The sequence below is a fragment of the Hyaena hyaena genome, unplaced genomic scaffold, assembly GCF_003009895.1.
Source record: "Hyaena hyaena isolate Hyena2069 unplaced genomic scaffold, ASM300989v1 scaffold_83, whole genome shotgun sequence".
In the NCBI taxonomy this organism is placed as follows: domain Eukaryota; kingdom Metazoa; phylum Chordata; class Mammalia; order Carnivora; family Hyaenidae; genus Hyaena; species Hyaena hyaena.
The window spans coordinates 3,703,899-3,718,060 of record NW_024080715.1 but is presented as its reverse complement, the minus strand read 5'-3'; the positions used below and the strand labels follow the sequence as shown (position 1 = coordinate 3,718,060).

Below are 14,162 nucleotides of genomic sequence, written 5' to 3'. Positions count from 1 at the left end.
TAAGGTGCATAATTCTACAATTCAATGTTAGCTTTATGAAAATAAACCACGTGTGCACAGAAAAGAGAAACACCAAACTATTTACAGCGCTCTCAGTATAGAGGGATTATGAGTAATTCCTTTCTTCTTTGTTAATTATGCATTTTGACATAATCACGATAAAAATAGGTAACATCTATTTGTCTTCGGCTGGCATCAAATCATATTTTATTTATATGAAGAGTTGACTATTTACGTAGAAATCATTGTATCATTATGCAAAAATAGAAAAGAAGTGGTTCAAAGTTTTCTTCTCATTTTGAAACTTTTTCAAAATGAGAGACCTTCCTATATATTCATCAACTTGAAAGGTCAGATATTTCTCTTATCTAACAGTAGATATAAGTTCTTTAATACACCTAAGGAAAACATGCCAACATCACAGTAAAGTACGTGTGAAGATGGCCACAACTTTATAAGTCAAGTGATTCTAGGTGGGTTTTCAACACTTTGATCAATACAATCCGGTGCGAAGACTCACTGTGCCTCTTTCCAGGTAACATCTGCGTGCTGTCTGTGGGAACACTTGCTTTTGGACCACTGCCAGTCATCATGCTAGGAGAAGCCCAAACCACAGGAATAAGCCGTGTGGAAGGTCAACACTCAAGTCAAGAGGCCCCAGCTGAGCTCCAAGATGACACATGCATCAATTGCTAGATAGCTCAAAGTCCGGCATCCTGAGCATCCAACCCAGCAGGGCCTTTCAACGGACATACGCTCCACCTACCATCTGACTTCAACGGCATGGGGACTCCAGTTGAGTTCAAAGAACAGTGAAAGACAGTTAAGTTGTTCTAAACCACTACGTTTTGGGGTGGTTTGTTGTGCAGCAGTATATAACTGAAACAACATGAGAAGATACAGCATATGTGTGTGTGTGTGCACATGAACAAATGCACGCCTGCCAGAGTACATGCATAGGCATGTGTATTTGGATGGGAAATATATCTTAATCTTGTAAGTCTTGTCAAGATTTAATAATGGCGTCCTTTGTTGTAAATAGTTATCACTTGAAATATAATGAAATTGTCCCTTAAGATACTGGAAAACAGAGACACTTGGGTGGCTCAGTTGGTTAAGTGTCCGACTTCCGCTCAAGTCATGATCTCATGGTTCGTGAGTTTGAGCCCTGTGGTGGGCTCTGTTCTGACAGCTCAGAGACTAGAGCCTGCTTTGGATTCTGTCTCCCTCTCTCTCTGGCCCTCCCTGCTTGCACTCTGTCTCTCCCCCTCTCCCAAAAATAAACATTAAATTTTTTTTTAAATGATAGTAGAAAACAAAAATATTACTAAGATATCCATTTTCAAAATAGAAGTAGGCTATATTTATAGTTAGACTAAATTCATCAGTAATCAGAGGTGGGATAAGTAAACATTAAAATTAAATCTCAGAATCAGAGACAAAAATAATTAAATCTAAGGGCAACCCAAAATATACTTACTGAGCTTATATACAAAGTTCCCTTTTAGGTTGTATTGTGTTTGTTTCACAGCAGCTTGTCAACTTCTGAAATCTAAGACTAAAAGGTTATATATTTCTGCTTCTGCAAGCTATAAAAACAATAAACCACCTTTGTCAGGATGCAAGCATATTTAAATACCATTATCAAGACAGGTGCCAATTATGTTCATAATTTTCCAGATGAACATTTTGCTGGATGCACAATTAATTCATATATAAAATAATAAACAGAAGTAAAACGAACCTGGACCATTTAAATACTGTGTAAGTGAACAATGTAGTCGCACAATTATAGGTTCTGTTCGAATTACTTCCCAAGCCACAGCAATCTCCTCCTGTGCAAATATGTCAAAAGACAAATCAGTCATCTTTTAAAATTCTTCATTTTTTCACAAAATGAAAAAAAAATAAATTTATTTTGCAGAAATACATAAATCATTTAAGGTTCACAAATTACCTCAAAACCAACATAAATAAATATCTATATATATATATATATATATATATAATCTGTTTCTTCAGCCAATCATAATATTTCTTTATATCACTTTAACAAAATCAGTATGTGACTTATAAGAGAAACAAATATTCAATTTCTTCCAACAGTAAAAATAGATGTTTTAAATATACCAATCATGTTGTATAAAGTGATACTTACATCAAGAAAGCTAACATCAATATGCAGATCAATATCTACATCATCAATGGCTCCATATTCCCTGAAAGCAAAGATTAACACTAATTTTTACACTGCCCTTAAAAGACAACATGTGCAAGGTTAAGTAAAAAATTCACTTACGAACTCGTATCTTTCATCTCTACAAACAGCTCAGAAGTGACTGGGGACATGAACTAACTCACTCCATGGAGTTGGACTGTTGTCCTCTGTGGCTATTTATACCACCTAGACCTCTTCCTATTTATATGTACAAGCATTTGCATACATAAATTCAAGAACTGTTTGCTTCATAATTTCAAACATTCCCAGTTCTCTGTGGCAAATTAAACAATCTTCTCATATGACCACTTGGTTTTCACTGTGCTCTCTGAAGAAGCGCTGCTTTGAAGGCACAAAAAGGAGTTTCTGACGTGAGGAAGGGGTGGGGAAATAATTTACTGTCACAATAACGTGACCATGAGTTTTTCCTTCCATGCTAAATATCAGTGGTTCTGAAACGGACCCTGATGCTCTGCCACTTAAATGTTACTATGTTCTGACAGGCAGCTCTACAAGCCTGATACATCAAAATTATAGCAAGTGACAATAGTATGTTCCAATGAAGACATTCTAAAAACCAACTTTTCTCCAGCCCAGGTAGTGCTGGAAACCAGCAGACTTTTTAAAAGTTAATGAAAGAATATAAAAACAATAGTTTTTCCATATTCTCTACATACACATATCTGTATTTTGTTATTTTTATAAAATTACAAAGTTACAAAGGTTATACACAATGTGGGATAGAATTCTACAGATAACCGAAATGGCAGAAGTTAATTGCCAATATTTTTAAGCACTTATGTGCCAGAAATTATTCAAAGGATTTTACTACACGTGATCATAGTGCACTATAGATCCTACTACCACCTCTAACTCATATATGCATTAACTGAGACCCAGAGTAATAAAGTAACTTACCCATCATGACTCTGTACACAGCCAAGATTTGAACACATATATTCTATTTATTTATGCAGGTGATTAATCAGTTTAATATTCAATAAACTATCACTTTGTTGGAAACCAGGTCAATTATAAACGGATGTACTCATTAGGTCCTCAAAGCCTTATGACAAGGACACTATTATTATCCTCATTTGCAAATGAAGAAATTGAGGTTTAGAGAATTGAGATGAGATACCAGAGTAGATAAGTCAGTGGGGAAGTCAGGCATTGAATTCATGTCCAACTTCAAAGTTGGACACAATAGTATCTGGCACATAGTAAGTCCTCAATGACAATTTCTGTGTATTATATATTCAAGTAATGCTGATATAATACAAAACTGTGGCACCTGTATGGGGTTCAGAGAAGACATCTTTAATGATTAGGTGTTTTTTTTGTAATTTGATGGATAAAGCAATCAAAGGGGTTTGTGATGTTTGATGTCTGTGACATACAAAATGCAAGCATATTAGAATATAAGAACTTAGCCTATGTACTTTCTCCATTGCCCCCTTAAAAATATATCAAAACACTGACCACGTTTTCATTATTTATGAAATTGTACTTTTTATTCTTTGATATAATATTTTTAGATCACATTAGGAACAAAAGGAATAAAAACGATTCACATGGTAATTAATTTTTTAAAAACATTGTGTGGATCAAAACATCTGTGTTATTCATAAAGGATAAGAATATAACCTTATGCAAATTTAGACATGATTTGACATGCAAATTTAGATACAAAGATCTACCAATTTATTGATGAAATTACACAGACACTATGGCAAGAACAAGGACTAAGGAAATAAACCATCTCTTTAATTTAATGCCTCTGGTTCAGGGGTCAGTGAAATTTTCGTGTAAAGGTCCTAACAGTATTTTAGTTTTCAGGCCTCTGCTGGTCTCTGTCACATATTCCTCTCTGTTTCTGTTCTTCTTTAAACCTTTTAAAAAGCAAACACTGTCTAAGGCTCGCAGGCTGTTCAAAAACAGGACCCTTGACCCATAAGCATCAGCAAATTATTCATAAACATATAAGTCCAATATCTTTTGCTGGTCAAGTTAAAAGAAAGAATCACTAAATGTAATGATGAGGATTGATTATTAACGACATTCAGTTGATGTTTAAGTGGGGTGACAATTGTAACAAATATGCAGGAAACTTTGCCCAAGAGGATATTTGTTAAGTGCATAAATTGGGGAAAGAAATGAATATTGAATAAAAAGGAAACACTTAACTAAACTATAGCACACTGGTATGACGAAAAAAATTTTTTTATCTATTACTCAAGAAGTTGATATAAAAATATTTACTATCCTGAGGGAAATGCTCCAAAGTACACTATTTGGAGCAAGCAGATCAGTAAAAATATGTGAAAATGAAAGAATGTTTATAAATAAAATAGAAATCAAAAAAGAAATAAAAAAACATACTTACATATTAACTATAGATTGTGGGTAAAACTTATTTTACCAAAAATGTTATGTTTTCTAAAAACATATCTACTTTTTTCTGATTGCAAAGGTAGTATAGGCTCATTTTATAAAATGTCAGAAACAGACAAACAGACAAAAAGCACTGTGTCATACTACCACTCAGAGATGGTTATTGTTACATCTCATTCCGTAAATATATATGTAGAAATATATGTACAAGGATAATGTGGCATACAAAAATTTTTGACCTGCTCTTTCTATGACTTCTTCTAAAATGAGGGTTTTTCTATATTATAAAATACTCTTCAAAATCATAAAAAGAAATGGTTGTAGCTGTATAAATACAATTGTATCATAAAACAATTATACAATTATTAGGTTACTGTTGATATTTTTTAGACTATAAATATGGATAAAAAAGTCTCCAGATAAAAATCTACATGCATCTGTCTTCTCATAGAATAATTTCTAGAATTACTGAGTGAAATAAATAATACAACTATATTTGAATAGACCTATATATAATAACTATATATATTACTGGAGCTACATATAGAACTATATATAATAACTATATAGAATAGAAAATGGAATACAATTGCATAGAACTATACACACACACACATATTTATTTAATTTAATTACTTTTTTAAAAGGTTATGATCATTTCCATTCACACCCCCAGGTTATCACAGTGACCATTTCCCATATCCTCATCATCACCAGGCATTTGTTTCCTCTCATCACTGCCATTTTCACAAGGGAGAATAACTTTTGTTTGGATTTAGTTACAATGGCAAGACTTTGGTGCACTCAGAGGCAGGGAGAAGGGGATCAGAGACATCAACAACCAGTAAGAACCTTGCCCACAGCTGCTTTCATCATAGTTTTCCAGACTTCAGCAGAATTTATCATACAGTCACGATGAGACAGTGACATGTATTCTTTTAAAACCTTTAATACGTGAGTTTTAAAGTATTCTTTATATGATTCCTTCCATACTTTCGTGCTTAGTTTCCTCCTGATTTCTAATACTATCGATTTATTTCAACAACAACAAAAAGAAGGAAATAAAGGTTTTCAAGTGCTCTTCCTCACCACCACAGAGCACAAATACAGAGCACATCTAACAGACTTTTAAGGAGGCAGAGGCATTAAAGGTTTGCAATTAACTAAATTCTGCAGGTGTAGATCTGCAAATAGTTACACTTTTTGTTTTTATGCCACACTTCAGAGAATTCACAACAGCTTTGCATATATGCAAACCAATTTCCGTTGTGATGCCCTCTTTATATAATGCCAGTAATTTCACATTTCCCGCTGTGAGATTACAAAGCGTGATTACAGTTTGTCCAGATGCAGCGACCCCGTCATCAGGATTGCTTCTATATCTGAATAACTTTCAGTTGCCCCGGATCTCATGAATAGCAAATGCAGAATCAAGTCAAAAGCCTGAAATATGAATGCAACTTGAATTGTGAAGCCAGATATCTGATTGTGTCCTGAGTGCTGTATTGGGTTTATAATAACTCAAAATAATTTCATGCACTGCCTATATTTATTCACTGTGAAAAGATCACATCAAATTGAACCTGAATACTTTTTCAAGATAAGGGAAACAACACAGACATGATCTGATGTAGTTGTTAACACCCTGGAACTGAGAAAGGGCAGTTCCACAGATTTTTTCCCAGACCTCTGAGCTACTCTTTGAATGGGCAGATCTTGGAATTTGGTCATTTGATTTTAGATACTTCCACATGACCGTTCGACAGAACATACGTATAAAATATATTTTTCAATGAATGTGTATTTTTGAGGGCACTATGTAAAACCTTGGCAATTCGTTCTCTTACTTTTTAATGGAACTAGCCAAGAAAACATCCTCTCAAATGAGATACAAAATACATACTCAATATATTAAATGTCAGACCGTCTATGCTGCTCCTTCATTCTCTATAAAACTATAGCTTATGTATTATACTGTCATGATGTTTTATAATACTATCTGATCAAAATTAGCAGGGATTGTCTAGGTTACAAAAATATATTCTAGATATGTTAGCCTTCCCTTATTGGCTGTCAAGGGAATTGTATGTGTACATGCATTCATGAAACTTTACCACATGTCCTTGGCAAATATAACTCTATTGCTATTTAGTTAATTCTTGTATTCAATGACTGGTCAGTTACATTTTGAGAAGAAACACATTTTGTGAAGAAACATACACCTTGTGACATCTGAAGCTCACCAGCTTGCATGTCTGTCTCTGCGTGCCTACTCAATGTGTGTTTTTTGCTCAGTGTGGGAGAGATGTTTGTGAATGGGCCAAGAAATATGCAAACTCAGTAGTCAGAAAGAAATCTTGGCAGGTGAAAGCATTTGCAAGACTGTATCCAGAGTGTTCTGAAGCTTCTCTAAAAGGCAACAGGACTGAGAGAATTTAAAAACTAGCTCCAGATTAAAAAAAAAAAGGAAGCCCATATAAATGGATAGTGTGTAAGAGGTTGCAGTTGCCACAACTCCCCCTCAGCTTAAAAAATCCTTAGTTTCACTTGAAGAAAAGTACAAGTGACTGCCTGGGATGTGCCATTCTGAAGCCTTCATCTAGATTATGGGCTAGCGTTTTTAGAAAATACTCTCCTCTTTGTTTCTTCTATGTGCCTCCTGTCATCACTTTCCCTGGTTTTCAGTCAGACTATTTTTCTGTAGGCTCTAGAGGCAGGGGTGGGGGAATTAACATTCTGAAAAGGACACTGCAAACATCCACGCCAGACCTTTTGATGAATGACGTACTTCAACGTAGGTTAAGTATGTTGTAGTAGGAAACTTCTTCAAATGGCACTGGTTTAACACACAAAAAGGATTTATATCTCACTCACTCTATACAGTTCCTATGGAATCGAATGGCGGAGGAGGAGACACTATTCACTGTGGTCACCAAGGAGCCCTGAGTGATGGAGTCAAGGGGAAACAGGAAACCCTGTTCTGGTACCTCTGCTCACACTTCACTGGCCAAAACTAGCCGTGTCCTTGCCTAATATTAAAAGGGGCAGGGAAATAAAATTCTGCCATATGCCAGAGGGCAGTAACCAGAAGTTCGGTAAGTAGTCTTGCTGATCACTACAAATGGGAATGCATAAACCCAGAGAAAGTGGTCTATGCCAATTTATGTGGCTTTTTCCCCCTTCCCTTCCTCTCTCCTCTCCTTTCTCTGTCTCCTTCTCTTTCTCTTAAGGAGGTATGTGGGTCTGAACACAGTAGCGTCATCTCCTCAAACCTCAAAAACTCCTCAGTATGCCCTGTCCCCAGACGCTCAACTCCCAAAGGCCCTGTTACAACTGTCCATTCACAGAAATGATCAAAACACAGAAGAGTCACAGTCTTGCAATCTTCCAACCTTCATTAAGCCTCAGTCACAATAAAAAGGTTTTATTTTTAAAAGGTTTTCTATTACTCCTGTGGCTTCCCCTTTTAAAGCAAAAGATGGTATAATTATAAAGCAAAGGTTATTTGACATGGGCTGGAAGTCTGAAGCACTCTAAGCAAACTGTCAGAACCATTTCATTCCTGACTCCATGAGAATTGTGAGACTTGTAATTCCCTACGCCTTTCTAAAAATACTAACCTCAAAATGTTTTCAGATGGCACTGATCAAATCCTTTTATTTATTTTTTTTGTAAATATGGGACCGAAGGAGGCAATTTATAATGAAAAACATAAATATATCCTCATTTTGATGCATGATTCAAGATGAGACATGTTCATTCAGACTGATAAACTATTCATTTTTCATGCTTTCCCAGAGACCTAACTCACTTCCAGTACAAGAGCCTCTGGATGGGAATTATCATCAATGTTTATAAATATGGTTCAATAAAGCCAGGATTCTGCTTTTGAATGATATGCCATGTACAGCAGAAATTACTTAAGTAATAAGCTGGTCATTAGTTTCTGTTTCTATCTCCTCCTTCAACCTACTTTAAAAGGCTTTGTCTCAAGTGAGGCAATCACAGTTATTTCCATCTCTTGTAGAGAACTTAGATGTGGTTAGCTGCCTTTCTCATTAGATGTCACATTAAAAAAAAATGACACCAAATAGCCTATTACGTATATAGAGGTACTTTTGTTCTTCAAACTCCATTAAGTTCTTATAAGCCTCAATTAATTAAGAGAACAGCTAATTAGAACAGTCTGTTTTCAACAGACTAAGAACTTTGCAAGGAAGAAGATTCCAAGACCTTATCCCTAACTACTGCCTTTGCCATGTGCCCAGGCCTCAGTATTTGATACTACACAGTAAACTCATTTGTACTTATTTCAAGTAAATCAGACTAGTTCTTCTGTGATTCACACTTTATACCAAGAAGCCTCTGGGAGGTTATTTATTCTGGAAACATCCTCTGTAGCTAGAGTAAGTCTACAGTAGGCAGGAGCATGGCTCATATTCCTGAGGATTCAAATTGAATCGAAACTTGTAAGTGCAACACGGAAAGGGGGAAAAATCAAACTCTCAGTGATTTTAGATATTTCATTTGAATGAAATTCCAAATACTTACCTAGCTTCAAGAGCTGATAAATTATAAGTATTTATTAATAATGGAAAATACTAATAGAGATGATCATTGGTAGTTAATAAATTCTTGCTGAAGAAACAAAACAAATTCATGTATATATAAATACATAACAGTATAACTAGAGCTTAGACAGCATGGAAATAGGTGTTTTAAAAAAATCCTTAACTATAAAAGCAATCAACACATGCTAAGGTAATCTTCTCCAAAAACATGTATTTCAAATGAAAAGAAGTCGAATTGCATGTTGTATTGCATGATTAATTGTATTCCAGACTTATTTTTTTAGTGTGGGAGGGGATTAAATTACTGTGATCAAAGTTTTAAGCTGTTAAGCAAATTCTGACTCAAGTTAAAAAATTAGTCATTGTTTTGGACTATTTATTAAGTCCCTAAAGGCTTCTTCCTTTATTTGTTCTAACATACTTACTCAATATCCACATTCCCTACCCTGAAGCTATAGCAGAGATCAACTGAGATATAGCTGCAGCTCATTTGTTAAAACCTTGAAAATTGCAAATATTTGCTTTTCCAAGCATAATCCCAATCACTCTCACTCAACTGCAGTCTACCAGAGCTCTGTGAGTGGGAAAGGGAAGATAAGCACATACAACCCCAGCTATTTTAGGCTGCAGGTGGTGGTGAGTTTGTTTCTGAAGTTAAAATGAAACACTTGACAAATATATATTATAGCTGTGCGGTACTTTCCAACTTAAACTATTTGTTTGCTCTCTCAAACTCTGGGTCTGTCCTTGGAAGAGAATGTAACCAGATAATGTGAACATCTTTCATAGATGTCCCTTGGAAACGATCAAGGATCCAACAGCCCATATTTTGTATATTCCTTGTGCTATAGTAAGTACCAAAAAATAAACATAATTAAAAACCAAAACAAAACAAAGTAAAGCAAACAACAAAAAAGCGCACTGTCCCCCGGGTACCTGGGTGGCTTAGTCGGCTGAATGTCCGACTCTTGGTTTTTGGCTCATGTCATGATTTCATGATTTGTGGGATTGAGCCCTTTGTGGAACTTGGAGCGGACAGCAGGGGGCCTGCTTGGGATTCTCTGTCTCTCTCTGTCTCTCTCTTTCTCTCAATTCCTTTCTCTCCCCCCACTTCCCATACACATGTGCACACACACTCTCTCTCAAAATAAACTTTAAAAACCAAATGCACTGTCCCAGCAGTCACATAATTTAGGGTGAAGACGGGGAGAAGTAAAGCAATAATGACAAGATATGAGAAGTATAAGAAATGAGGATAGAGCTAAATGCGGCAGAAGTCTGAAGGACAGAACAACTGATCTGCGGTGGAGACTCAAAGAAGGCTCCAGGAGTAGCTGGCCTCTGGACTGGGGCTTGAATAAACACAGCAGTGGGGTTAGAGTGAAGCACCTCTTGGTAAGAAACAAGTTCACATAATAAATGCCTAGAGTCGAGAGGGATCACAGGGCGACAGGAGGACAGGGCCAGCTGTGGTCTGGGTGGGTAAGGCGGGAAGGCCAGTCAGGCTGGGACAGGGGTCTGGTACTCCACTGCGAGTTGGAGGCTGCTCTTTAGGCAAAGAGAAAGAATCTGAAATAATCAGATCTGACTCGTGGAGGGAAACTAAGATAGTGGCAAGAAAGCATCTCTTTTAAATGAAGGAGAAAAACAGTTAAGTAAGTAAAGATAGTGGGGTCTTCTGAATAATCAAAAGTAATAAATAACGGTCCAAAAATTTATCACCAAATTATATATTAAGGAACTGAAAGATAAACTACATTATCATTCAAACACTCCTCAAATTTATGTCCCTTTTTTTCCCCCTTCTTTTTTTGGGGGTCAGATCACATCACAGTGTGATCTGGACCTCCATGGTTTAATGCATTATTTACTTTTATTGTTTGCATGGATGTGTCCTTGATTTATGATTATAAGCATGGACCCAGCTGGCCAAATCTATTACAGGAATTGATTACGACGCTACTTAAGACTAACTCTCCAAATTAACTAATTTCTTTAATTCATCAATGTTCTCTTAAACCACATGTACCAAAAACAAAACAAAAATCCATACAGCCATAGACACACCATTTTGTATCAGTAAAAACACAGCATTTTGAACTCAAAACGTTCAAATGTAATTGAGCCCAAGAATACTTCCCCTTAAATTACTCAAGAAAAAAAAAATCCCAGTGACTGACTTACCAAATCATTTCGATTTGTATGCACGAGAGGTATTTACTTACCTGAGAGAAACTGCATGTGGCCCATAGATCTCTCTCACCGCCGACAAGTCAGCTTCGAGCTGTGGGTGCTTGTGCAGTTCCCCGTCGTAGTTCACCTGATGGAAAGGGGCGGTTGAGAAATGACTTAGGGGTGGTGAAGAGACTCAAAAGAATCAAATACAAACCATCTCTTGGACAGGACACCCTGTTGTTTGTGCCACAGGCATTTCTCACTGAAATATACAGAGAATATAGTAAGATATTCACTAAAGTTCATAGGTTCACATATGTCTAGTGTAACTTACTATGTTTGAAAGCAAAATTAGATTACTTTGATATGGAAAAGACCAATGTTTAAGAGACTAAAGTAGTGGCTGGCGGATGATCTGAAAACTTCTAGACTGAATATCTAGACTGAGGAAAAGCATTTACTTCCTCTCTGCAAATATTAGCTGTGTAAACAAAAATCAAAACTGGAAGGATTATTTTGCATAATGTTAAAGTGCAACACTAGTTAGAGAATCATTAGGAAAAGTATCGCATTGCTGGAAGGGCCTTCTTGGAGGGAAGGAGCCCAGTTGTATGTATATATGTCCACACCTCTACGGCCTTGTTTATGCTCGATTGATAAATTGCCGATATTTGATTCCAGAAAAGTAAACTGACTTGCATTCTTTTACATAATAACAAATTTTGGCTTTAAAGCACCACTTTAACATACTACCTTTGCATTATACTATCCAAGTTACAAAGCTATTTGATCATGGGGTGCCTAGATGGCTCAGTCCATTAAGTGTCCAATTTCAGCTCAGGTCATGATCTCACGGTTCGTGGGTTCAAGCCCCACATCAGGCTCTGTGCTGATAGCTTAAAGCCTGGAGCCTGATTCAAATTCTGTGTCTGCCTCCTTTCTCTCTAGCCCATCCCGGCTCACACGCACACTCTCTCAAAAAATGAATAAACATTAAAAATTGTTTTAAATTAAGAAACAAACAAACAAAACCAAGCTATTTGATCAAGGAAATTACAGAAACATGGGGCACTTGGGTGGCTCAGTCAGTTAAGCATCTGACTCCTGGTTCTGGCTCAGCTCATTACCTCATGGTTTGTGAGATGGAGCCCTGCTTGGGATTCTCTTTCTGCCCCTCCCCCAGTCACTCACAGATTCTCTCTCTCTTGAAATAAATGAATAAACTTAAAAAAAAAAAATTTTTTTTAAGTTTAGAGAAACAGAACAAGATGCCTACACAGTCATATCCTAAAATCAACTGCATGGTTTAAAGTTTTAACATGATCCTGGAAAAACAGTGAATTCTTTTATACATGTGGCTATGCCATTTTCATCTATATAAATTATGATGTTTCTTCATCAAAATTTTTCAACACACACTTTATAACAGTGTAAGAGGAAAAGACAATGAATACAAAGATTGTGGATATTCAGTAATGAGGGACCATCAACATGTATAAAGGTTAATCTTCTATTTAAAACTAACAATCCATGCTTTTGTTAGAAGTGGCATCATTTCAAAACAATGACTGAGCCCAATATGCTTAAGAAATACAGAAAAGTCAAAAGACTTATTCTATAATGAAATGCTGCCTGTAAACTCGCTGTGATGAAGCAAGACAACTTCAATGTGAATGATTACAGTCAAAGAGTTGCAAAAGCAACCTTGATTTCTGAAAATATGTAGATATAAGAAATTATACAGATTTCCGAGTTAGCTATAGAACGAACACGCAGGTCTCTCAGGTCACAAACATAGATTTCTGCTAGGACGTAAGGCTTTTAGGAACTCTGAGAGTGGATATTTGACGGGCCTGATGGGCTTACCTGCCCTCCATAATAAAATTCTTCAGAGTCATTATCACCTTCGGAATCTTCTTCCACCGTACTATTTTGTCTTGACTCCTTAAAATAACAGAATAAGAAAAGAATTTTAATGGTCAAATTAGCTTACCTTTTGAAAAGAAAGTAGCAAATGGCCATTATAGATAGATCTTGTGCTTATCACATGGATTTTATATTAAAAAAAGTGTGTGGCGCAGTACAAGCCCAAAACAAAGGCAGTAAGAGACAGTTTGTCAGTGTCTTAAGCACTATTGTACCTCTTTTATAAAAGTTCTATTTCATTGATTTTGAGTAGTACAATTTATTATTTGATGTTAACATAAAACTATGTATCATCAAGTACAACTTTGGTTTTGTTCTGATAAAACATCTGACAAGTTCATACTGATTCAATTCTTTATTAAAAAGCTCCTTAGCACTGGGGCGTCTGGGTGGCTTGGTCAGTTAAGACTCAGAGTTTGGCTCAAGTCATGATCTCGCAGTTTCTGAGTTTGAGCCCCATATCGAGCTCTGCGCTGACAGCTCAGAGCCTGGAGCCTGCTTCAGATTCTGTCTCCCTCTCTCTCTGCCCCTCCCTTGCTCATGGTCTGTCTCTCTCTCTCTTTCTCTCTCCTCAAAAATAAATAAACAACAACAACAAAAGTTCCTCCGCATTATTTATCCCTGACTGTTCTCACTTCTACTGCCAACACTACACAATGGTATGAAATGAAAGACACTCTAACTCCAATAATGTAAAAATCAAATTATGAAAATAAATATGAATTACATTATGAAGAGAGCTTGCTAAATACAGAAATTATTTACTTTAGATTTTAGATTTCAAAAGGATGTTTATATATGCTTGAACTTGAAATCTGAGTATCTTTTTCTTTTTTTTTAATTAAAAAAATTTTTTTTAACATTTATTATTGACAGTG

The 14,162-nt window shown here is 36.0% G+C and overlaps 1 protein-coding gene across 1 annotated transcript in view; it reads right to left on the bottom strand.

Annotated features, from left to right (window-relative positions):
* PARP8 (poly(ADP-ribose) polymerase family member 8) overlaps nt 1–14,162 on the bottom strand; it is a 170,213-nt gene that overhangs the window by 52,648 nt on the left and 103,403 nt on the right. The window contains exons 7-10 of the mRNA XM_039234169.1: nt 13,225–13,302; nt 11,409–11,503; nt 2,159–2,219; nt 1,745–1,835 (exon numbers count right to left, since the gene is read on the bottom strand). Coding sequence (XP_039090100.1) covers nt 1,745–1,835; nt 2,159–2,219; nt 11,409–11,503; nt 13,225–13,302 — 325 coding nt within the window. The remainder of the gene's footprint in view (nt 1–1,744; nt 1,836–2,158; nt 2,220–11,408; nt 11,504–13,224; nt 13,303–14,162) is intronic.